General features: G+C 46.2%; 1 protein-coding gene across 3 annotated transcripts in view; it reads right to left on the reverse strand.

Moving 5' to 3' along the window:
• Positions 1-24,819, reverse strand: part of LOC145352778 (spectrin beta chain, non-erythrocytic 1-like) — a 225,802-nt gene that overhangs the window by 169,667 nt on the left and 31,316 nt on the right. Inside the window, exons 1-2 of one of the 3 annotated variants that reach the window (XM_080203088.1) lie at positions 15,536-15,655; positions 14,998-15,209 (exon numbers count right to left, since the gene is read on the reverse strand). In XM_080203088.1, coding sequence (XP_080059214.1) covers positions 14,998-15,148 — 151 coding nt within the window. In that variant the 5' untranslated portion in view covers positions 15,149-15,209; positions 15,536-15,655. Of the gene's footprint in view, positions 1-14,997; positions 15,210-15,535; positions 15,656-24,819 lie in introns of those variants that run through there. The other 2 variants (XM_080203089.1, XM_080203087.1) reach the window with 2 other exon arrangements.

Genomic DNA, 24,819 nt, shown 5'->3' on the forward strand with positions numbered 1-24,819 from the left:
TCAATGGACAGAATGGCCTCCTACTGCACTGTAGGGATTCTATGATTTCCTCCAGGTGCTCCGATTTCCTCCCAGACTTCAAACGTGTGCGAGTTAGGTTGATTAGCCATACTAAATTAACCCCAGTGGATTAGCAGAGTAAATGTGTGAAGTTACGGAGATAGCGCCAGGGTAGGATTGTGGTCGATGCAGACTCAATGGGCCAAATGGCCTCCTTCTGCACTGTAGATATTCTATGATTCTAATAACAGGAGCTACGATTCAGAATTTGTGAACAGATTATATTACTGCCATCTATTAGCACAGCAATTAGGAGGCATATATTCTGAAAAATCAATGACTTGTCACAACGAGCTGGAAGACATTCAGATTATAGTGCTCTTGAAACATCTACATCAACATGGAACAGGGGAAGAAATAGCAAAAGGAAACATCTGTGATTTCAGATCTTAACCCTGCTCCCATCTCTACGTACATTGCTGGTAATAGTCCTATTTGTCAATGTCCTATCAATTATATTGTTAAGGGATACATTTGATGTGTACCTAAGGATGGATGTGCTGGCCTTGGAAAGGGTCCAGAGGAGGTTCACAAGAATGATCCCTGGAATGAAGAGCTTGTCGTATGAGGAACAGTTGAGAACTCTGGGTCTGTACTCATTGGAGTTTAGAAGGATAAGGGGGGGATCTTATTGAAACTTACAGGATACTGCAAGGCCTGGATAGAGTGGACATGGAGAGGATGTTTCCACTAGTCGGAAAAACTCGAACCAGAGGGCGCAACCTCAGGAGAAAGGGGCAATCCTTTAGGACAGAGATGAGGAGGAATATCTTCAGCCAGAGAGCAGTGAGTCTGGGGAACTCTTTGCCCCAGATGGCTGTGCAGGCCAGGTCATTCAGTGTCTTTAAGACAGAGCTAGATAGGTTCTTGATTAATAAGGGGATCAGGGGTTATGGGGAAAAGGCAGGAAAATGGGGATGAGAAAAATATCAGCCATGATTGAATGGGGGAGCAGACTCAATGGGCTGAGTGGCCTAATTCTGTCCTATGTCTTATAGTCTTATGGTGTATTTGAAAATCCATAAATAGGTGACGGTCAGCATGATGGCACAGTGGTTAACATTGCTGCCTCACAGCACCAGGGACCCGGGTTTATTTCCTGGCTTGGATCACTGCCTACGTGGAGCTTGCAGTCTCTCCATGTGTCTGCGTAGGTTTCTTCCGGGTGGTCTGGTTTCCTCCTACACTCCAAAGATGTGTGGGTTAGGTGGATTGGCCATGGTAAGTTACCCCTTGGTATCAGTGGGATTTACAGGGTAAGAATATGGTGTTATGGAAATAGGATCTAGCTGGGATTGCAGTTGGTGCAGACCCAATGGGCCGAATGGCCTCTTTCTGCAGTGTAGGATTCTATGTTTAGCTGAGTTTCTGGATTAATAATCTCGGCCTTCACCTCCCCCGAGTGCTAATGGCCTCAGAAGGAATGGCCTCATTGTGACCACCAATTTCATCCTTAGCCACAGTTAGCATTTACTGTCTACTGTACCTTGCTACTATTATCTGGGTATAATTAGGTATGCTGGCTAGAATTTCCCCATCCTGCCCACCACAGGAGCTGTAGCAGAGCTGGGGGCGGGGTGGTAGGGGGGAGGGGTTGCGGTTGTTACATGTATTGGTATACAGTGAAAAGTATTTGTTTCTTGTACACTTTACAGACAATGCATACTGTTCAAAGAGAAGGAAAGGAGAGAGTGCAGAATGTAGTGTTACAATCATAGCTAGGGTGTAGAGAAAGACCAACTGAGTGCAAGATAGGTTCATTCAAAAGTCTGATGGCAGCAGGGAAGAAGCTGTTCTTGAATCGGTTGGTACGTGATCTCAGACTTTTGTATTTTTCTCCCGACAGAAGAAGGTGGAAGAGAGAATGTCTGGGGTGCATGGGGTCCTTAATTATGCTGGCTGCTTTGCCCAGGCAGCGGGAAGTGTAGACAGAGTCAATGGATGGGAGGCTGGTTTGACTGATGAACTGGGCTTCCATTTGCGACCTTTTACTGCAACTTCAGAGGAATCCACTGTGCTGCAATGTCAAAACTGCAATTTGGGCTCATCCTAAAGTAGATTCTTGTGCACTCCCATAGGAATGATTAATGCATGTTTAAATTAAACCAAGGATATACTTAACTCTCTTAAATTAAATTAGTCTGAACAATATGAATGAAAACAAAGTGATTCTGCCAAAAGCCTGACTAAAGTGTAGCATTGGCTGAGCCGCAGTTAACTCACAGCTTATCAACATTAGAATGAAATGAATTCTAATCCAGAGTTGCCTTCCAAACAGAACTTTAAACATATAAAGATAATCTGACTCTCAGCGTTCTATTATCCTTGTTTGTTGTACCATTAACCTCATTCACAAAATGGTGTGATTGATTCCAGCTTTATCGTAATGTAACCTTAACTGGATTCAGTTTCTATGAACCCCCTCAGTTGGTGCTGGCTACATTACGTAGCCAGTTTTTGAATACACTCTTCTAGCCACACCAAGGCGATATGGACAATGCTGCCCAGAACTTGCGTTGCTCATTGCGGATGAGGAATTGCGCCCAGTGTTTCGGCTAATGTACTAGTGGGCAAACGTTCATGCGTTACTTGATGAGTCAGAAAGGAAGGGTGATTGTAAAAGATTCATGGAATGGATATACTGGGTGGCACAATGGCTGTGCACTGCTGCCTCACAGTGCCAGGGTCTCGTGTTCAATTCCCGGCTTGGGTCACTGTCTGTGTGGAGTTTGATTCCGGCCTTGGGTTTCTTGCTCAGGATTCCTCCCACAGTCCGAAAGATATGCTGGTTAAGCATATATAAGCATATACTCCTTCGGTGTACCTGAACAGGCGCTGGAGTGTGGCGACCAGGGGATTTTCACAGTAACTTCATTGCGGTGTTAATGTAAGCTCACTTGTGGCACAAATAAATAAACTTAAAATAACTTCAAAGATTCTGTCGGAGAGCCTTGATGAGTTGCTGTAGTGCAACTTGCAAATGGTACACACCGCCGCCACTGTGGAGGAAGTGGGGTGGCATGGGGGGCACAGTGGTTAGCAGTGCTGCGTCAGTGCCAGGGGTCTGGGTTCAATTCCCGGCTTGGGTGACTGTCTGTGTGGAGTCTGCACGTTCTCCCCGTGTCTGCGTGGGTTTCCTCCCACAGTCTAAAAGACATGCTGGTTAGGTGCTAAATTCTCCCTCAATGTACCCAAACAGGTGCTGGAGTGTGGCGACTAAGGGATTTTCACAGTAACTGCATTGAAGTGTTAATGTAAGCCTACTTGTGACACTAATAAGTAAACTAAAACTTGATGCTATGATCAACACACTCCAAAAGGCAGAGGAGGTTGCAGTCTTGTCTTATCGTGTGATTGCAACTGGAATGAAGATGTTGTAACACGCTGGATTGGAACACCAGCCAATCTGAAGGGCTGACAGCCCTCTTGTCCCTGCAGTGACAGGAACTGCAGTGGATGGAAGAGGAAGTTCAGGAAGATGATTGAGCCAAGTCCAGTGACTGAACGGCAAAGTGAGTTTTCAGGGTCCCAGACCAGAGACAGCAGGGATGGCCTATGGGGGGTGGAAGGGGGGTGTTGGGGGGGGGAGGGTTGCTGGATGGGGGAGGGAATGGAAAGTGGCTGGATGGTGGGGGGGGGGGCAGCGGGAGGAGAGAGGTTGGACCTAATGGGTAAAGAGATCAGCAGATGGCAAAGTTATAGGGGGGTTTCTGATGGAGGCAACTCCCCTCCCACCCTCGCCGTCTGAGGCCCACGCTCAATTATTTTTGGGCTTCCCCCACACCCAGTCTATTTGAAGACTCAATTGGGGCAAGGATTGGTAATCCATCTGAGGCCTTGCCCACCCCAGTGTAAAACCCCTGCAGGCTCAGGGCAGGTGGGAACTCGGAGTGAACCCCATACAAGCCAAGGGGCAGAAGGATCGGGGGGCACATGAGGAAAATCTTGTGAAACAGAGAGAATTAATTGAGAATAAAATTATTACTTTCTTCAGCCTGCATTCCTTTCTCATTCCCATTTCTGTCAATAATATTGGATAAGGAGCAACTATTCCCCATAGCTGAAGGGTCAGTCACGAGGGGGATACGGGTTCAAGGTGAGGGGCAGGAGGTTTAGGGGGGACGTGAGGAAAAACTTTTTCACCCAGAGGGTGGAGAGGGTCTGGAATGCGCTGCCTGGGAGGGTGGAGGGGGCGGGATGCCTCACATCCTTTAAAAAGTACCTGGATGAGCACTTGGGACACCATAACATTCAGGGCAACGGGCTATGTGCTGGCGGATGGGATTAGGTGGGACTTCAGGTGTTTCTAATGTGTTGGTACAAGCTCAGTGGGCCAAAGGGCCTCTTCTGCACTGTATTATTTTATGAATCTCGATGATTCCACAATATTCTGACTTAAAGGAAAAGAAGCTACAAATGTTGGTAATCGCAAATAAAATCAGAAAATGTTGAAAGAAATGGGTCACTCAGCATGTGTGAGGAGAAACACCAGGCGATGGCTTTTTGGTAACACATCCTTCGTTGATGATTTGGTAGGCTTGCAGGCAATGAAGAATACATCCTCAAAACTTGATAACTTAGAATCCTAGAACCACTAAAGTACAGAAGGAGGCCATTCGGCCCATTGGGTCTGCACTGGCCACAATCCCACCTAAGCCCCGTAAAGCCACGCATCTACCCTGCTAATCCCCCGACACTAGGGTCAATTCAGCATGGCCAATCCACCTAACCTGCACATCTTTGGAGCGTAGGAGGAAAACAGGCTACTGACACTCCGCATTCTGACTTTGTACCTGAAGCACGCTTAGGAGCAGGATTGAGTTTGTAAATAAAGGGAATGTGGTGACACTGCCTCTGAGGAGTTACTTCACATCTTTATGTTCAATGCAAGGTTCCTTCCAGAATTCATCCCACCATGTCTCAGATCTCTCACTGCTGCAGTATGCTATCTTTCTCTCCTTCTCACATCAGCCTTCCTCTGAAGCAAATTTCCAATAATACTAAATTACAGACAGTTTTGTACTGCAGTCCCATGTACAGAAAGTACTGGAAAGTGACTACCTGAACCCATTTTACATTGCACCTACAGGGTAGAGTTTTAATGATTTTTATCAAGTTTATTTATTAGTGTCACAAGTAGGCTTACATTAACACTGCAATGAAGTTACTATGAAAATCCCTTAGTCGCCACACTCCAGCACCTGTTCGGGTACGCTGAAAGAGAGATTAGCATGGCCGAAGCCCCTAACCAGGGCATCTTTCAGACTGTGGGAGGAAACTGGAGCACCTGGAGGAAACCCACACAGATGTGGGGAAAATGTACAAGCTCCACACAGACCCAAGTCAGGAACTGAACCCAGGTCCCTGGGGCTGTGAGGCAGCAGTGCTAACCACTGTGCCACCATATCAATTTGAGACAGTATTTAACTTAAATTCTATTTCTGCACCCTGGTTCTCCAATCCTTAAGATGAAAGGGAAATCAATATCGCTTGTCGTTACTCTGCTGTCATTTACACAATGGTCTATTTGGAGTCATTTATTGCAAGTGTCAGTTCTGGAAACGGAGCTAAATGGACAAAATTGGATAATAATTTCTGGCGATAAGAATTTAGTTTTGCTCAAAGGAGGGAAAGGCTTTCATTGATGTTTGCTACAGAGTTCTGAAACAGTAAGGCCTGCATTGTGGCACTGCTGCCTCATGCACCAGAGACCCAGGTTCGATTCTGGCCTCGAGTCACTGTCTGTATAGAGTTTGCATGTTCTCTCCTTGTCTACGTGCATTTCTTCCGGGCGCTCCGGTTTCCTCCCACACTCCAAAGATGTGGAATTTGGGTGGATTGGCTATAGTAAAAGTGCCCCGTAGTGTCCCAAGATGTGTAGGTTAGATGGGATTAGCCATGGTAAATGTGGGGTTAACGGGGATAGGGCAGGGGAGAGGGCCTGGGTGAGATACTCTGTCAGAGAGTTGGTGCAGACTTGATGGGTTGAATAGCCACTTTTGCACTATAGGAATTCTAATGAATTGGAATGTATATGTGAGAAAGCCCCACAATAATCCTGACTTGGAAATATATTGGCCGATTAGATGTGTGGGTTAGGTTGATTGGATAAGCTAAATCGTCCCTTAGCATCAGGGGGACCAGCAGGGTAAAAATGGGGGGTTACACGATTAAGGCGTGGGTGGGATTGTTGTCGGTGCAGCCTTGGTGGGTCGAATGGCCTCCTTCTGCTCTGTATGGATTCTATGGTTCTAGTGGCATCTGAGTCTCGGGTTACTCTGGTTAAAGTGTCACAAGGTTCGAGCAATTCTGAATCAACATGTTATTGATATAACTGGACAGAACCGATACTGAGATTAAACAGCTGCCACTGTGAAGGAGCACTTCAATTCCACTCAGATGCCAACAGCTAAATTGTTGTGCAGAGGAGGTCACACTTTAAGTCAATCCATGGTCAAAGCAATTGGAAGGAAACGTGTCAGTCCAAACAATCTGATCGCAGTTAGCAATAAGACCTAGGTGCAGAATTAGGCCACTCGGCCCATCGAGTCTGCTCCGCCATTCATGGCTGATATTTTTCTCATCCGCATTCTCCTGCCTTTTCCCCATAATCCCTGATCCCCTTATTAATCAAGAACTTATCCATCTCTGCCTTAAAGACACTCAATGATCTGACTTCCACAGCCTCTGCGGCAAAGAGTTCTGCAGATACACCACTCTCTGGCTGAAGAAATGCCTCCTGCTTTAAAGGATCGTCCCTTTAGCCTGAGGTTGCGCCCTCCAGTTCTTTTTTTTTCCTACTAGTGGAAACATCCTCTCCACATCCACCCTATCCAGGCCTCGCAGTATCCTGTAAGTTTCAATAAAATCTCCCCTCATCCTTCAAAACTCCAATGAATACAGACCTAGAGTCCTCAACCGTTCCTCATACGACAAGTTCTTCATTCCAGGGATCATTCTTATGAACCTCCTTTGGACCTTTTCCAAGGCCAGTACATCTTCCTTAGATCCAGGGCCCAAAACTGTTCACAATACCCCAAATGGGGTCTGACCAGAGCCTTACACAAATGCAGAAGTACATCCCTGCTGTTGCATTCTAGACCTCTTGACATGAATGCTAACATTGCATTTGCCTTCCTAACTGTCGACTGAATCTGCACACTAACCTTAAAAGAATCTTGAACAAGGACTCCCAAATCCCTTTATGTTTCTGATTTCCTAAGCATTTTCCCATTTACAAAATAGTCTATGCCTCCAATCCTCCTTCCATTGCTGTGTTTTTTTAGAAAAAGTTTTACTCCTTCAAAACATTTTTTGGCAAACAGTTTCACTTTCAAAGTACCCAGGAAAGTGCTACTTTGCAAAAAGGGAGTTAATTCCAAATAAAATGCCTTGAAGTTACAAAATCAATGCTCAGATTGGATGGGGCAAGTCCAAATCCATTCCTTGCCTGCTTCAGAAACCGAGTTCAAATTGAATCCAATTCAAGGTGCCCACAAGAGAGACAAGAAGGAATAGCTTCTTCCCTGCTACCAAACTTCTCAATGGACCATCAACCTTACACAATATCGCGAGGTATGTATAGTGTAGTGGCTATCATATTCACTTCACACTCAAAAGGTTCCCAGCTCGAAACCGGGTTGAAACATTTCCAGATGCTGTATGGACAGCACGGTGGCACAGTGATTAGCACTGCTGTCTCACAGTGCCAAGGATCCGGGTTCGATTCCCGGCCTGTCTGTGTGGAGTTTGTATATTCTCCCCATGTCTGTGAGAGTTTCCTTTGAATGCTCCAGTTTCCTCCCACAGTCCAAAGATATGCAGGTTAGGTTGATGGGCCATGCTAAATTGCCCCTTAGTGTCAGGGGGATTAGCAGGGTAATCAGAATAGAGACTGGGTGGGATTGTGGTCGGTGCGGACTCAATGGGCCAAATGGCCTCCTTCTGCGTTGTAGAGATTCAGTGACTAGGTTGTTCTTTCTTTACATCCTAGCTATTACAACCCTCTCTTTTCCTTCTCTTTTATGTATTCTATGAACGGTATGCTTTGTCTGTGTAGCACGTAAGAAACAATACTTTTCACCGTGTCCCAATACACGTGACAATAATAAATCAAATTGAATCAACTCAAAACACAAGGTCCAAGCTGACAAGATAAGGCATCGCACCCATCTTGGGCTTGATCTGACATTCGCTTGTGAAATTCAAATGACTCTCTTATTTTTGAGTCAATTTCACCATTTCTTGATCGGCTGAGCGGAGTCCTTCAACACAGATGGACAGGACACTAGGGGAAGGTAGCACAGTGGTTGCTGGACTGATAATCTAGAGACTAATGCTGGGAGAATGAATTCAAATCCCACCAGGACAGCGGGTGGGGAGAAATTTAACATCCAATGAATTACTAACTCTGGACTATCAATAATAATCATGATGTGGAGATGCCAGCGTTGGATTGGGGTGGGCACAGTAAGAAGTCACCAGATTAATGTCCAACAGGTTTATTTGGTGGCACGAGCTTTTGCAGCACTGCTCCTTCATCTGGTGAAAATAATAATAATCATGTAATTACTGGATTGTTGTAAAAATCCATCAGAAGCCAGTCTGAGGGCAGTACAGTACCTTTTGTGGCCAGCGCACGGGCTTTAGATTTAAAAAAATCTCAAAGTGGCGTTAACAAGAATGTAAAACACTTTGGAATGTCATGACAGGAGATACATAATTGCATGTTTTTCTTATGGATGATGTGCTATGATCCTGCAACCGTGCGCAATTTGATCAGTGCTTCACTGGGGAGTTAACTAACTTGCTAAAGGAAGTAAGGTTCTCCCTATTTATTCCAAGGCAATGTCTTGACAAGAGTTGATTTATTAACCAACCAGCACCTTTTATTAATGCAGCGTAAATCGTCGCTTCCTTTTAGATTTGACATCTTCGTACCTGTCCTGATGGGTGCAAGAGGAAATACTTCGACAGCTTGTACCCTTTTTCAATGATACTCAGGACCAGGAGAGATTGAATAAACTGGGATTGTTCTCCCTGGAAAGACAGAGGCTGAGGGGCGACCTGATAGAAGTTTATAAAATTAGGAGAGGTATAGATAAACAGGTGGAAGCTTTTTCCCAGGGGCAGAAATGACAACTACAAGGGGGCACAAGTTCAAGGTAAGGGGGGAAAGGTTCAGTGGAGATGTGGAGGAAGAGTTTTATTACATCGAGGATGATGGGGGCCTGGAATGCACTGCCAAGTGAGGAAGTTGAGGCAGTTACGATAGCGACATTTAAGACTTATTTGGATAGACACATGAACAGGTGGGGGATAGAGAGATACAGGTGGTTGGTCTGGATAGGATCAGCGCAGGCTAGGTGGGCTGAAGGGCCTCTTCCTGTGCTGTACTGTTCTTTGTTCTTCATTCAGAATGACCAAGAAACTATTAATAATTGAAGACTTGTTCCGGTGTTGCATTTTGTGCAGGAATGCCACTAACTCTTTAACTTGATTATACTGTCCTGAACTGTAATGTGATTCTATAAAGGATGGTGACTGTACATCTCCTGCCCTTACCTGTGCTTTTCCCTCATTCCTATCATTATTTTAAAAACAAAACAGAATAGCTGGCTGTCTCCTCCTGACTCCACAAAAACCTGATTTATCGTGAGTTGTCTTAAGTTGCTCAACACTTGTTCCAGCTAGAAATTGTAGTCAAATTACCCCTACCTTTAGGAGAATGTGCAAAAGAAAGTGTAGAAAAAAAGCACCAAGTGGATGTGAAAAGATGTGGAAGAAATTCAGCTTGGATATATATTAAGTCAGAGGATAGTACAGAGAGATAGGACCGGATTCTCTGACCTCATCCGGGGTTTGGGATTCTCCGATCCCGCTGCAGTGAATGGAGATTTGGCTGAGTACCAGATTCTCCGTCCTCACTGGCAGTGGGGCGTGAACGGCTGGCGAACCTGGCCATAGACTAAGAAACAGCCAGACTCAATCGCTATCTTACACTGCTACTTATCATCAGCTAAGACAATAGTTGGGATGTGACAATTAGCCTCAGTGGCTCTGGGGAGGAGGGAAACTGGTCATAGCATCCAATAACCACCACTGCTTCAAGTGTGCACCTTAAGCATTGGACGGAGCTGTGATATGATGACCAGTGATTCTCCAATCTCGTTCATCCTCGTTGCCAGTGAAAGCGAGGAATTTGGCACTCAGCCAAAGCTCCATTCACTGCAGAGGGTTTGGAGAATCCCAGCTGCGGGCAAGGGTCAGAGGTTTTTGATGCAGATCAGAGATTGGAGAGTCCTGACCAATGTTTCCTGCTCTTGAATAGTGACCTTAACAATCCACTGCTGAGGTTCATGCATACAGTGACCACCTGGGTGAAGTAGTAGAGAGCACTTGCATCGTAGAGAAGATGCAACTTTTTAGGGAGAGGAGACAACTTGTGAAAAATAACCTTGCCGAGTATCAGGTCTTTGCCAGATGCCTATGTCACACAATAAAGTACCCAAGTCCATAACAAGACTTGACAACTGAATTTAGCGTGAAAATAAATCTTTCAAGCTTTGCTTTGATGATAACCTTGAAGATACATCATCACTATACTGGACAGTATTGGAGAGAGTTCAAATGAAATTCAGTTTCTGGAACGAGTTATTACAAAAATTCAATTTTCGAGCTTGCACACTGACAGGGAGGTTTAAGTATTTGAAATGCTATTTTTTTGCTGGGTGACACAGTACAGGAAAGAGATAGAGAATCTGGTGAACTGGTGCAACAACAATAATCTCTTCCTCAATGTCAACAAAACGAAGGAGATTGTCATCAACTTTAGGAAGCATGGAGGACATGGCCCTGTCTACATCAATGGGGGCAAAGTAGAAATGCCCGAGAGCTTCAAGTTTTTAGGTGTCCAGATCATCAACAACCTACCCTGGTCACTCCATGCCAATGCTTTAGTTGAGAAAGTCCACCAGCACCTCTACTTTCTCAGAAGATTAAAGAAATTTGGCATGTCAGCTACGACTCTCACCAACGTCTATAGATGCACCATAAAAAGCATTCTTTTTGGCTGTATCACAGCTTGGTATGGCTCCTGCTCTGTCCAAAACTGCAAGATCGAAGCCCAGTCCATCACTCAAATCAGCCTCTCATCCATCGACACTGTCCACATTTCCTGCTGTCTCGGAAAAGCAACTAGCATAATTAAGGATCCCCACGCATCCTGAACATGTGCTTTCTACCCTCTTCCCTTGGGAAAAAGATGCAAAAGTCTGAGGTCATGTACCAACCTACTTAAAAACAGCTTCTTCCCTGCTGCCATCAGACTTTCAAATGAACCTACTTCACATGAAGTAGATCTTTCTCTACACCCTAGCTATGACTGTAACACTACATTCTGCACTCTCTCCTTTCCTTCTCTGTGAATGGTATGCTTCATTTGCATGGGGTGCAAGAAACCATATAGCACTGTATAGTAATACACATGACAATAATAAATCAAATCAAATCAAAATAAAAGCCATTTGCCTCACCTGATGTTTAAAACAATAAGCTGATGACCCAAAGGTTTGTCTGGCATCTGGATAGAGAATCCCTACAGCGCAGAAAGAGGCTATTTTACCCATCGAGTCTGCACCGACCACAATCCTATTCAGGCCCTATCTCCTCCGTAAGCCCATGTATTTATACTGCTAACCCTCCTGAAACTAAAGGGCAATTTATCATGGCCAATCAACCTAACCAGCACATCTTTCGGGCTGTGGGAGGAATTTTTTTTAAATTTGATTTATTATTGTCACATGTATTAACGTCAGTGAAAAGTATTGTTTCTTGCACACTATACAGACAGAGCATACCATTCATAGAGAAGGAGAGGAGAGAGTGTAGAATGTAGTATTACAGTCATAGCTCGAGTGTAGAGAATGATCAACTTAATGTGAGGTAGGTCCATTCAAAAGTCTGACAGCAGCAGGGAAGAAGCTGTACTCGGGTTGGTTGGTATGTGCCTTCAAACTTTTGTATCTGTTTCTCTATAGAAGACGGTGGAAGAGAGAATGTCCGGGGTGTGTGGGGTCCTTATTTATGCTGGCTGCTTTTCCGAGGCAGCGGGAAGTGTAGGCAGAGTCAATGGATGGGAAGCTGGTTTACATGATGGATTGGGCATGGATTTGCTGATTTGAGGGATGGATTGAAATCGGGGCACCCGGAGGAAACCCATGCAGACATGGGGAGAATGTGCAAACTCCATATAGACAGTGACCCAAGGCCGGAATCGAACCCGACAGCTTACCCAGTCTTTCCCTTCAAAGCGAATTGTCGGATAATCCCTGTGGAAAGTGACATTAATGGCAGATCCCGGGGTCCATTAGAAACTAATCGCTGTTGGGCATTTTTCTATATTGACAACTGCTTGGCCGCGGTGCTTGGGAAGAAGCCAGGCTGTCTCAGGTCAGAAACGCGGCAGGGAATCAATGGTTTGCTTTCCTGCTTTTCCTTTAAGTGACAGATGGACACAGTGACAAAGTGATCTCCCAGCACTGGAACTTTTGAATACTTTGGCTGCATGTTTGTCGTTCTGGTGCAAGCATGAACACCACTGAGCTTTGCCAAGCAGTTTGGCGTCTCGGGGAGGGGGGGGGGGGGGCGGTGGGGGGGTGGGAAGCGCCTTTTAAAAAATCCATATACACAGTGCGATGTGGGCAAACAGGTTGCATGAGTGCTCGGCCATACTGCTGCTGTACACGGACTTACGCCCCCTCCAAACCAGATTATCCACCTGTCTGATTAAATCTATCCTTTGAGAGGAGAGCACTTACTTCAAGACATTGGGACACAAGAACTAGGAGGAGGAGTAGGCCATTCAGCCCCTCGAGACTTCTCCGCCACTCAACGCAATCGTGGCTCTTCCCACCTCGGCCCCGCCTCTACTTTCCTGCCCGTTCTCCATGACCCTTCAACCTGTTACTAATTAAAAATCTGTCCCCCTCCTGCCTACATTTACTCTCTGTCCCGGCATCCACCGCACTCTGGGGGAATGAATTCCGCAGATTCACCACCCCTTCAGAGAAGTAGTTTCTTCTCATCGCTGAACAAAGAACAAAAAACAATATAGCACAGGAACAGCCCTCCAAGTCTGCTACCTCTTATCCTAAAACGATAGCCTCTCTGTTCTAGATTGCCCCATAAGAGGAAGCATCCTCTCTAAGTCTACCCTGTCAATCCCCGTTAGCATCTTGTATGCCCTGAAGTCATTGACTTCAGGAAGCGTAAAGGAGAACATGCCCCTGTATACACCAACGGGGATGAAGTAGAAATGATTAAGAGCTTCAAGTTTTTAGGTGTCCAGATCACCAACAATCTATCCTGGTCCCACCATGTCAAGAGAAAGTCCACCAGCACCTCTACTTTCTCAGAAGATTAAAGAAATTTGGCATGTCAGCTATGACTCTCACCAACTTCTATAGATGCACCATAGGGAGCATTCTTTCTGGTTGTATCTCAGCTTGGTATGGGCTCCTGCTCTGCTCGAGATCGCAAGGAGCTACAAAAGGTCGTGAACGAAGCCCACTTCATCAATCAAACCAACCTCCCACCCATTGAATCTGTCTACACTTCCCGCTGCCTCGGAAAAGCAGCCAGCATAATCAAGGAATCCACGCACCCCGGACATCCTCTTCCACCTTTTTCTAGGAGAAAGTCTGAGGTCACTTACCAACCAACTCAAGAACAGCTTCTTCCCTGCTGCTGTCAGACTTTTGAATGGACCTACCTCGCATTAAGTTGATCTTTCTCTGCAACCCTAGCTATGATTGTAACACTACATTCTGCACTCTCTTTTCCTTCTCTATGAACAGTATGCTTTGTCTGCATATCGTGCAAGAAACAATGCTTTTCGCTGCATGTTAATACAGGTGACAATAATAAATCAAATCAAAAACCAAATCAAATCAATTAGACCTCCCCTCATTCACCTAAACTCAAGCGAGTATCGGTCTAAACCCCTCAGGCGGGATTTTCCGGCCTCGCTCACCCCAAGACTGGAAAATCCTGTCCAAGGTCAACACATCTTTGCACAGTCCTGTCCCCCCCACTACAATTACCATGGTGGTGGGGGCAGAAAAATTTCACCCCTCATCTCTGGGAAACATTTTAAATATGCTGATATTTTTCAAAGAGTGTAAAGTTTACATATCAGAGTTGTTTTGATAATAACTAGGGAGCCATATTCCAGGCGGTGAGATAATGAGGCTATCTTCAATCACAATTACAGAAACAGACGGAAAGAAAGGACAGGTTAGAAAATTAATAGCTTCACAATCCTACAGTGCAGAAGGAGGCTATTTGGCCCGTCGAGTCTGCACCAACCACAATCCCACCCAGGCCCCATCCCCATACATTTATCCTAACTAGTCCCCTGACACTACGGGGCAATTTAGCATGACCGATGCACCTAACCCACATGTCTTTGGACTATGGGCAGAAACTGTAGCGCCTGGAGGAAATCCATGCAGATACAGCAGAACTTGCAAACTCCAGCCAGACAGTAACCCCAGCCGGGAATCGAGCCCGGGTCCCTGGCACTGTGAGGCAGCAGTGCTAACCACTGTGCCACCCCCTAAATGCCAGGTACATTTGCAGTTTGTTACCTGCAGAAACTTCCTGTCAGAAATAAACCACAGATGTTAGTGCCATCCTTCAAGATGTACTTTAATGTGACCTCCACAACTGCAAGACATTCTTTTCCTTTCTCAGAAATTAAATTAAATTTAAATTCAATTTAATTCGAATTTCACTTCTTAAAAGGACTGAAGGCACATCGTTTTATACGCCGGCGGGAAATGGGATTTATTTCTCCTTCTTAGTTGAGAAGGAGTAGCTGGGAGCCTGAGCATTAATAGCCTGGCAATTACACGCAAAAGAGTTCGGGTGCTTTACCTGCAAGAGCTTTGATTCTGGAACGCTCAAACAACCTCGCCGAGCTGTTGTCATTGTCGAGTTCACTTTCATCCGAGAGTTCCCAGCGGGCGTTGATGTGGCTGTACTGCTGCTGAATCTCCACATTGTCAAAATCCGTGGCCGATGTCATGGTTCTGGTGCTGTCACTGTCTCCCCTCTCTCTCCCCTCTCCCTCTCCTCATAAGGCCTGTCTGTGGGGAGGAACAGCACTTTAAAACACACTCAAGGAAACATGGGCAGAAGCCCCGGTGCGTTACGAGCTACACTTCAGTCGCTGCCACTTTAGGGGGCTGGGGGGGGAAGAAACAGATGATACATTTCTTTTCACTAGGGGCATTCAGCTGGTCCTGATAATATTGCAGCAAGAATGGTGCAAGCAGCTCTGAGAATTTCACAGCGCGCTTTGCCCAGTAGATGGAGGTCTTGCATGCAACAAACCTGCCAGACAGAAGTAACATCTAACCCGCTTGTACACATTGCTCCGACAAAGACATCACTGGCAACGACTGTTACTCACACAGTTAAGTGCAAGGCAGGTCAGACACCGAAGCAAGCCAGCAGCTTTCTGCATCGTTCGGTGCTCCTGAGCTTTTCGAGTATGAATCGGAGCTGGAAGTGTATTTTCTCGGAAATTCCTTCGGAGCTGAAGAGTGGGATTGGTTCTTGTGAATGATACATTGGACTGTGCCGGGGGGGGGGGGTGACTCACAGTTCTGCATCAAACTAGACACAGCACGCACATGCACTCTGCAGCAACCAGCTGTGCACTCAAAGGTCCTGTTGTACTGGTTACACGTGATCATCCCCAATCATCCCCATTTGGACACATTACTGGATGATACACTTGAAAGGTTGGAAATGCCTTTCAAGAGGGAAGTGACACTGGCTGGCATGTCATCAATCAAGCCCCAGCTTGCACCAGAACTGTGCGACGCAGCAGTTATAGACAGGACGCCTCTCCTCCATCGCCAACGACACCTCCCCCCTACAGCACCTCCCCATGCCACCGCAGAAGGTGCAGCACCTTCCCCTTTGCCCCCCCCCCGCTGCTCACCATCGCAGGGTCCCAACACCGCTCTCAGCGCTACACGTGCACCTCCTTCAATCTGATCTATTGCATCGGCTGCTCCCACTGCAGCCTACTCTACATCGGAGGGACCAAGCGCAGACTGGGTGACCACTTCGCCGGTCACCTCCGGTCCGTCCGCAAGCAGGACCCCAGGCCATCCTGTCGCTTGCCAATTCAACGCCCCACCGTGCTCTCCTGTCCACATGTCCCCGTCCCTGGCCTTCTGCAATGTTCCAGTGAAGCCCAAAGCAATTCATCTTCCAACTGGGCACTTTACAGCCTTCCGTTCTGAACATTGAGTTCAACAACTTCAGAGCACAAACTCTCTCCTCCACCTTCGCCCCATTCCCATTTATTTTAATTTGTTTCATTTCTTTTTATTACTCTCATCATTATTCTTCATTTCCATTTCTTCCATATTTTCATTTGTCCACTTCTTAAAAGTCTCGCTTTCCATTTTGTACCTCCCCCCCCCACCCCACTGGGGTTATCTGTCACATGTTTCAATTTGACCTTTGACCCTCTGCACCTTTGTTCTGCCATTTGCACATTCCCATCTCCTAAGGGACGCTATTAGCACCATTCTCGGCCTTTACTACCACCATTTACATCCCCTTAGTCTTTTTGTCTATAATATCTTTGTCACTCACACACGCCCTCACCCTCACAATATAAATCTCATCCTATCCTCTGTGCCTTTAGCTCTAATGAAGGGTTATCCAGACTTGAAACGGTGGCCCCAAAAGCAGGAAATCCCACCCGAGGTCAATGGACTTTTATATGGTTTTGTTCCCCCTTCCCCCCCCCACATCCGCTTTGATTCCCCTGGCAGGTGGGACAGGAAAATTCCCCTCGTCGGCTCTATTCTCTCTCCACACATGCTGTCTGACCTGCTGGGGTTTTCCAGCATTTTCTGGTTTTGATGTTGAATTGAAGACAAGTGCTGCTGGTGTAAGGGTCCAGCCACATAATGCAGGTCCACTATGTGATCTTTGAGCTTAGTAGCTCACACCTACTGTCATTCTCTCACCCAAATATTAGTTGCTGAAATTGCCGACTATAAAGTCACATTTATCATTTGCAGTAATAAGAAAGTTACTGTTTAAAAGGGTCGTGGTACAAGAGAAGGTCAACTGGTTCAACCACTGGAGTTAGCAGGACCAAAGAGTACACCCTCATCCACCTTTAAGTAACAAATTTAGAACGTCAACTTCTTTCTGCCATCTACAGAAGGCGGAGGAACTATGGATGGGGAAGAGGAAATCATGAAATAGAAATTAAGTTAAATTACACCCAAACCCAAAAATGTAACACTCATGCTGTGTCTATTGGCAGTGTTTCTCATAGAATCCCTACAGCGCAGAAAGAGGCCATTCGGCCCATTGAGTCTGCGCCAACCACAATCCCAGCCAGGCCCTATCCCCATAATCCCATGCATTTACCCGAGCGTGTCCCCCTGACACTAAGGGTCAATTTAGCATGGCCAGTCCACCGAACCAGCATGTTTTCGGATTGTGGGATGAAACTGGAGCACCCGGAGGAAACCCGTGCAGACACAGGGGAGAACTCGCAGGGTCTGCACAGATGAAAATAGAATCCGGGTCCCTGGCGCCATGAGGCAGCAGTGTTAACCACTGTGCCACTGTGTTAACCACTGTGCCACCGTTCTAACTACTGTGCCACAGTGTTAACCACTGTGCCGTCATGCTACCACTGTGCCATCATGCTACCACTGTGCCACTGTACTAACCACTGTGCCACCGTGCTAACCATTATGCTACCATGCTAACCACTGTGCCATCTAAACAATGATTCCTATCTTTTTTTAAGACCAAGAAGCAGATTCCCCGAATGTTTTCTTGGAAGCTTGGAAGCACTGAGGTAGTATTTCTATGGAGATTGGTATAATACTAGTCTAGAATTGACCCTAGTGCCAGGGAGATTAGCAGGGTAAATGAGGGTTATGGGGATAGGGCCTGGGTGGGATTGCAGTCGGTACAGACTCAGTGGGTCAAATGGCCTCCTTCTGCACTGTAGGCATCCTACGATTCTATGAATTGGTATACAGATAGCTCAGTGCCAGATCTTTGAATGTTTGCTCGAGAACTACTTGTACTTTGAGACTCCAAAAAAGTTTGTCTCATAGAATTCCTAAAGTACAGGAGGGGGCCATTCGGCCCATTGACTCAGTACTAATCACAATCCCACCTAGGCTCTATTCCCATAGCCCCACACATTTACCATGCTAATCCCCCGACACTAGGATCAATTTGTTGTAGCCAATCAACCTAACCCACGCATCTTTGAACTGTGGGAGGATCGCGAGGAAACCTAAGCAGACATGGGGAGAACGTGCAAACTCCACAGAGGGTGACCCGAGGCAGGAATTGAACCCCTGCCCCTGACAGTGTGAGGCAGCCGTGCTAACCACTGTGCCACTATACTGCCACTGTCACTCATAGAGTTTTTGAAACTCCTTTATTTCAGCTGACTGCATCAGGAGAAGCAGCTTAGTTCATTGCCAACCTGCTATGCAGGTCATTCAGAGGGAATTTTAACTCCACCTTTCCATCGTAGGCTGGGGGCGGGGCGGGGAGGGTCACCTAACGTGACCCCCAAACTGCCATTGCATCCGAGCCAGCCACCGGTTGCTTTTCCATTTGTTCCGAGTCACTCCCAAAGGAGTAAGATTCAAAAACAGCTTCTTCTCTGCTGCCATCAGACTTTTGAATGGACCTACCTCACACTAAGTTGATCATTCTCTACATCTTAGCTGTGACTGTAACACTACATTCTGCACCCTTTCCTTTCCTTCTCCCCCATGTATTCTAAGAATAGTATGTTTTGTCTGCATAGCGTACAAGAAAAATACTTTTCACTGTATACCAGTGCATCTGACAATAATAAATCAAATCAAAAATCCTATGAGTGTAACACTACAGTCTGCACACGATCGTGCTCCTGTGCCCACATGTCTATCCTTGGTTTGCTGCAATGTTCCGGTGAAGCTCAACACAAACTGGAGGAACAGCATCTCATCTTTCGGCTCAGTACTTTACAGCCTTCTGCTCTCAACATCGAATTCAACAACTTCAGACTTTTGAATGAACCTACCTTGCATTAAAAGTTGATCTTTCTCCACAGCCTAGCTATGACTGTAATACTACATTCTGCAGCCTGTCATTTCCTTCTCTGTGAAGAGAATGCTTTGTCTGTATAGCGCGCAAGAAATAATACTTTTCACTGTAAATTTCACAGCAGCAGGTTGCAGCATGAGCCCATGACCCTTCATGGAGACAGGGCGCCGATTTAAATCAGGCTCTCAGAACGCAGATGGGGGCCTGATTTTAATGCAATGCTAGCATTCCCAAAGATCGGCAGCTCAATAACGATAGGAGTAGCCAGTTCGGGTCGTCAGGTGCTTTTTACAGCACTGCCTGAGAGCCGGGAGCAGCAGGAGTACTTTCCCGAACCTATCGAGCAAACCTTCACCCCGTCACATCCTCCATTCACTGCTGCAATTTGTCAACTCCATCCTCCATCACCTGATCTCAGCTGCACATCCCGACACGTTTCCATCCCGTTACCCTCCCCCCAAATCCGTTCCCCCAAAACCAACTCCTCCTCTCCCCCCCCAACTCCCCCTGTCTCTCACCCCACCTCACACTCAGATCTCTTCCGATCACAGGAGATATTTCCCCACAACCCCTGACTGACCATAATAGATCTCCATTCAGACTTCTCGGTGCTGAACTCAACATCTATCTCATCAATCCATTTGCTTCGCTTACTATTGTTTTTATTTGTTCATCGGCTGGGCCAGCATTTATTGCTCACCCATAACGGCTGTAGAGAGTCACCCACATTGCCGTGAATCTGGATCACATGTGAGCCAGACCAGGTAAGGACAGCAGATTTCCTTCCCTAAAGGACATTAGTGAATCAGATGGGTTTTTACAAAAATCGACAATGGTTTTTGATAAGCGAGGGGATTAAGGGTTATGGGGAGAGGGCAGGAATGTGGAACTGAGCCATGACAGATCAGCCATGATCTTATTGAATGGCGGGGCAGGCTCGAAGGGCTAGATGGCCTACTCCTGCTCCTATTTCTTATGTTCCACGGACATCAGTAGACTTTCAATTCCAGATTTTTATTGAATTCAAATTCCACCATCTGCCATGGTGGGATTCGAACTTGGGACCCCAGAGTATCACCCTGTGTCTCTGGATTACTAATCCAGTGACAATACCACTATGCTACTGCCTGCCTTGCCTCATACAGTTTTTCCATTTTGAGTTAATTGATACCCTTTGGAAAGTTCTATCCCAGAACAGTATTTACTTCCAAAAAGCAGCACCCCACCACATCTGTTTACAACCTCATCTGTCACTGTTCGGTTCAAGTGCAATGAAAGAATTCTTTAGGGTTTGGAGCTCCTCAATCTGAGCGAATGGATGTGATAAGTTTACACCTTTGAGAATTAGGGGTAAACTTTTTATAACTGAGATGGTGATCTGTTGGGAAAATGATACAAAAGTCTGAGATCACGTGCCAGCTGACTCAAGAACAGCTTCTTCCCTGCTGCCACCAGACTTTTGAATCAACCTACATTGCATTAAGTTGATCTTTCTCTACACCCTAGCTATGACTGTAGTACTTTGGGGCGGCACAGTGGCACAGTGGTTAGCACTGCTGCCTCACAACTCCAGGATTCAATTCCCGGCTTGGGTCACTGTCTGTGTGGAGCTTGCATGTTCTCCCTGTGCCTGCGTGGGTTTCCTTTGGGTGCTCCAGTTTCCTCTCACAGTCCAAAGATGTGCAGGTTAGGTGGATTGGCCATGCTAAATTGCCTCTAAGTGTCCCAAGACGTGTAGGTTAGCGGGGTAAATGTGTGGGGTTGGGGGATAGATATTTTGGCCTTGGAGGGAGTGCAGAGGAGGTTTACTAGGCTGATGCCGGAGTTGAGGGGGTTGAGCTATGAGGAGAGGCTGAATAAACTAGGCTTGTACTCGTTAGAGTTTAGAAGAATGAGGGGAGATCTCATTGAGACGTATAAGATGATGAATGGGATGGATAGGATAGAGGTGGAGAGACTCTTCCCGCTCAAAAAAGACAGTAGGACTAGGGGGCACAGCCTCAAGATAAAGGGGGGGCGGTTTAGAACGGAGTTGAGGAGGAACTTCTTCACTCAAAGGGTGGTGAATCTCTGGAATTCTCTGCCCGTTGAAGTGGTGGAGGCTGCCTCGCTAAATATTTTTAAGACGCGGGTTGATGGGTTTTTGACAAGAGAGGGGATTAAGGGTTATGGGGAGAGGGCGGGAAAGTGGAACTGAGCCACGACAGATCAGCCATGATCTTATTGAATGGCGGGGCTGGCTCGAAGGGCTAGATGGCCTACTCCTGCTCCTATTTCTTATGTTCTTATGTTCTTATTATGTTCTTATGATAGGGCCTGGGTGGGATTGTTGTCAGTGCAGACTCAATGGACTGAATGGCCTCTTTCTACACTGTAGGGTTTCTGCACTCTCTCCTTCGCAATGAATGGTATACTTTATCCGTATAGTGCGCAAGGAGCAATACTTTTCACTGTATACTAATACATGTGACAATAATAAATCAAATCAAAGAAACTTCTTTACCCAGAGAGTGGTGAATGTGTGGAATTCACTATCACAGACAGTAGTTTAGGCCAAAACATTGTCTGATTTCAAGAAGAAATTAGATATAGCTCTTGGGGCTACAGGGATCAAAGGGGAAGGGGTGATCAGGATATTGAATTTGATGATGAGCCATGATCATAATGAATGGCAGAGCAGGCTTGAAGGGCCAGATGGCCTTCTCCTGCTTCCAGTTTCAATGTTTCTACAACTTGGAGCAATTCAGACGACGTGATAACTCCAAGTGGGAAGCACGTACGTACATCAGGTTAATAAGAAAGAACCAGTCACATCCACCTTGTAAACACAGTCGTGGATAGAATTCCACATTTCAAACAGGACACCGATACTTTCCTACAGGCACTGTCTGTAGAAACTAGAAGCAGGAGTAGGCCATTTGGCCCTTCGCTCCTGCTCCGCCATTCATTTTGATCATGGCCAATCATCAAATTCAATATCCTGATACTCCCTTCCCCCGCTAACCCTTGATCCCATTAACCCCAAGAGTTATAGCTAATTTCTTGAAATCAGACAATGTTTTGGCCTCAACTACTTTCCATGGTAGTGAATTCCACCCATTCACTACCCTCTGGGTGAAGAAATTTCTCCTCATCTCAGTTCTAATAGGTTTGCTCCTTATCCTTAAACTATGCGTCCTAGTTCTGGACTCCCCCACCATTGGGAACATTCTCTCTATTGTAACATACAAACTGTGGAAAGGGAGATATCAGTGTTTTAGTAACGATATGTGATGGTTTGATCTGAAAACCAGAATTGCATTGGTCAGTTTTAAATGTGGGTAGATCACTATTGGAGAGTCAATAACTCAGTCTGCTGAGTCACGTGTATTCAGTAGCAAAACAGAATCATCCAAAGACCATTGGCTGTCAGGAATGGGTTTACTGCAACCTTCCATTTTAGACCTAACTTGTATGTGAATTGTTTAATAGCACTCACCGGGATATATACAGATGACACTGGGTGTTGGGTCTGTGTATGTGGAGTTGTTAAAAGAGGGATAAAGTAGGTTTGTGCAGAAGCTGATCTTGCATCATCTTTTATTACTGCGACTGGGAGGCTCAATATTGGTAAAGCATTACAGTTGTAAGAAGGATCCCCACTGTGGGTGGCATAGTGGTTAGCACTGCTGCCTCACAATGCCAGGGAGCCGAATTCGATTCCCGGCTCAGGTCGCTGTCTGTGCAGAGTGTGCACGTTCTCTCCATGTCTGCGTGGGTTTTCTCTGGCTGCTCCGGTTTCCTCCCACAGTCTGAAAGACGTGCTGGTTAGGTGCATTGGCCGTGCTAAATTCTCTCTCAATGTACATGGACAGGTGCCGGAGTGTGGCGACTCGGGGATTTTCACACTAACTTCATTGCAGTGTTAATGTAAGCCTCCTTGTGATACTAATAAGTAAACTTAAAACTCTGAAGACGCATATATTTGTTAATCCAATGTACACTTGATGAGCCAGAGAGCAGAAGTGAGTAGGCATAAGATATATTTTTGTTTTAAAAGAATGTAAACTTGTGGAACGATTCCTGTGACCAACAGCTGGTCTGAGTACACACATTAGTTCATAACTGTGCAGCCTGCAACTGTCATGAGTAGGGGTAAAGTGGTTTAGAATTTCTCAGAAAGTGCGTAAAGGTGTGGCTTTTTGATAATGGTATCACTGGCTTCACTGACATTGCACAATATCTCAAGTCACCAGCCGCAGATGGACAGTTACATTCCAGATGCATTTGTCACTGCACAGGAACGGCCGACTGTTTTCTGTACAGCAGTCAAGAAACCCTCCAGTCCTGGAATGGAAGGAGGTGGTTAGACCACTTGTGTCACCTCAGCTGCTGAATTCCTGCCTCCTTTTCTTTAAATATCTCAGTTACTGCTACCTCAGCGACAGCTGGGAAGCAGCCCAGTCCCTGCATGTCAAACTAGTCAGTGTGGCAGCGACCATTGGCTTGGCTCATGTGTAAAGTATGCAACCATTCAATCCTCATTAATCTGTTGTCGCGCTGGAATAGACCGTGCTTCCAGTACCCCACCAGGCTCGAAACAGTAGCACAATGGTTAGCACTGCTGCCTCACAGTGCCAGAGATCCAGGTTTGATTCCTGGCTTGGGTCACTGTCTGTGCAGAGTCTGCATGTTCTCCCCTGTTTGGGTTTCTTTCAGGTGAATCATAGAATCATAGAACTCTCCAGTGCAGAAAGAGGCCCTTCGGCCCATCGAGTCTGCACCGAACACAATCCCACCCAGTCCCTACCCCCGTATCCCTACATATTATACCCACTAATCCCTCTAACCTATGCATCCCTGGACTCTAAGGGGCAATTTCTTAGCATGGCCAATCAACTTAGCCTGCACGTCTTTGGACTGTGGGAGGAAACCGGAGTACCCGGAGGAAACCCATGCAGACACGAGGAGAATGTGCAAACTCCACACAGACAGTGACCTGAGCCGGGAATCGAACCCAGGACCCTGGCACTGTGAGTCAGCAGTGATAACCACTAACTGTCTAAACTGGTTTGAATCCCGGTTTGGGTCACTGTCTGTTTGCACATTCTCCCCGTGTCTGCATGGGTTTCCTCCAGGTGCTCCGGTTTCCTCCCACACTCCAAAGATGTGCAGATTAGGTGGATTGACCCTTAGCATCAAAGGGACTGGCTAGGGTTATGGGGATAGGGCATGGGTGGGATTGTGGTCAGTGCAGACTCAATGGGCTGAATGGCCTCCTTCTGCACTGTAGGATTCTATAATTTTATGATAACTCTGGACTCTGGGAGGAAACCAGATTACCCAGAGAAAACCCATGCAGACATGGAGAAAATGTGTAGATTCCACACAGACAGTGACCCAAACGGGAATCGAACCCAGCTCCCTGGCGCTGTGACGCAGCAGTGCTAAGCACTATGCCACCCGCTTATGAAAGAAGCAAGCTATTTATCCACAATATTTCATCCATTCTGAACAGCATTTTGCACGTGGTTCTTTTTCTTAATTATTCCGTCACTTTGCCAGGTTCATTTCAAACTTTATCCGTTCGACGCATAAAGAACTGCCTCCCAGTCC

The sequence above is a fragment of the Carcharhinus amblyrhynchos genome, chromosome 14, assembly GCF_965287045.1.
Source record: "Carcharhinus amblyrhynchos chromosome 14, sCarAmb.v2.hapA, whole genome shotgun sequence".
NCBI lineage: Eukaryota > Metazoa > Chordata > Chondrichthyes > Carcharhiniformes > Carcharhinidae > Carcharhinus > Carcharhinus amblyrhynchos.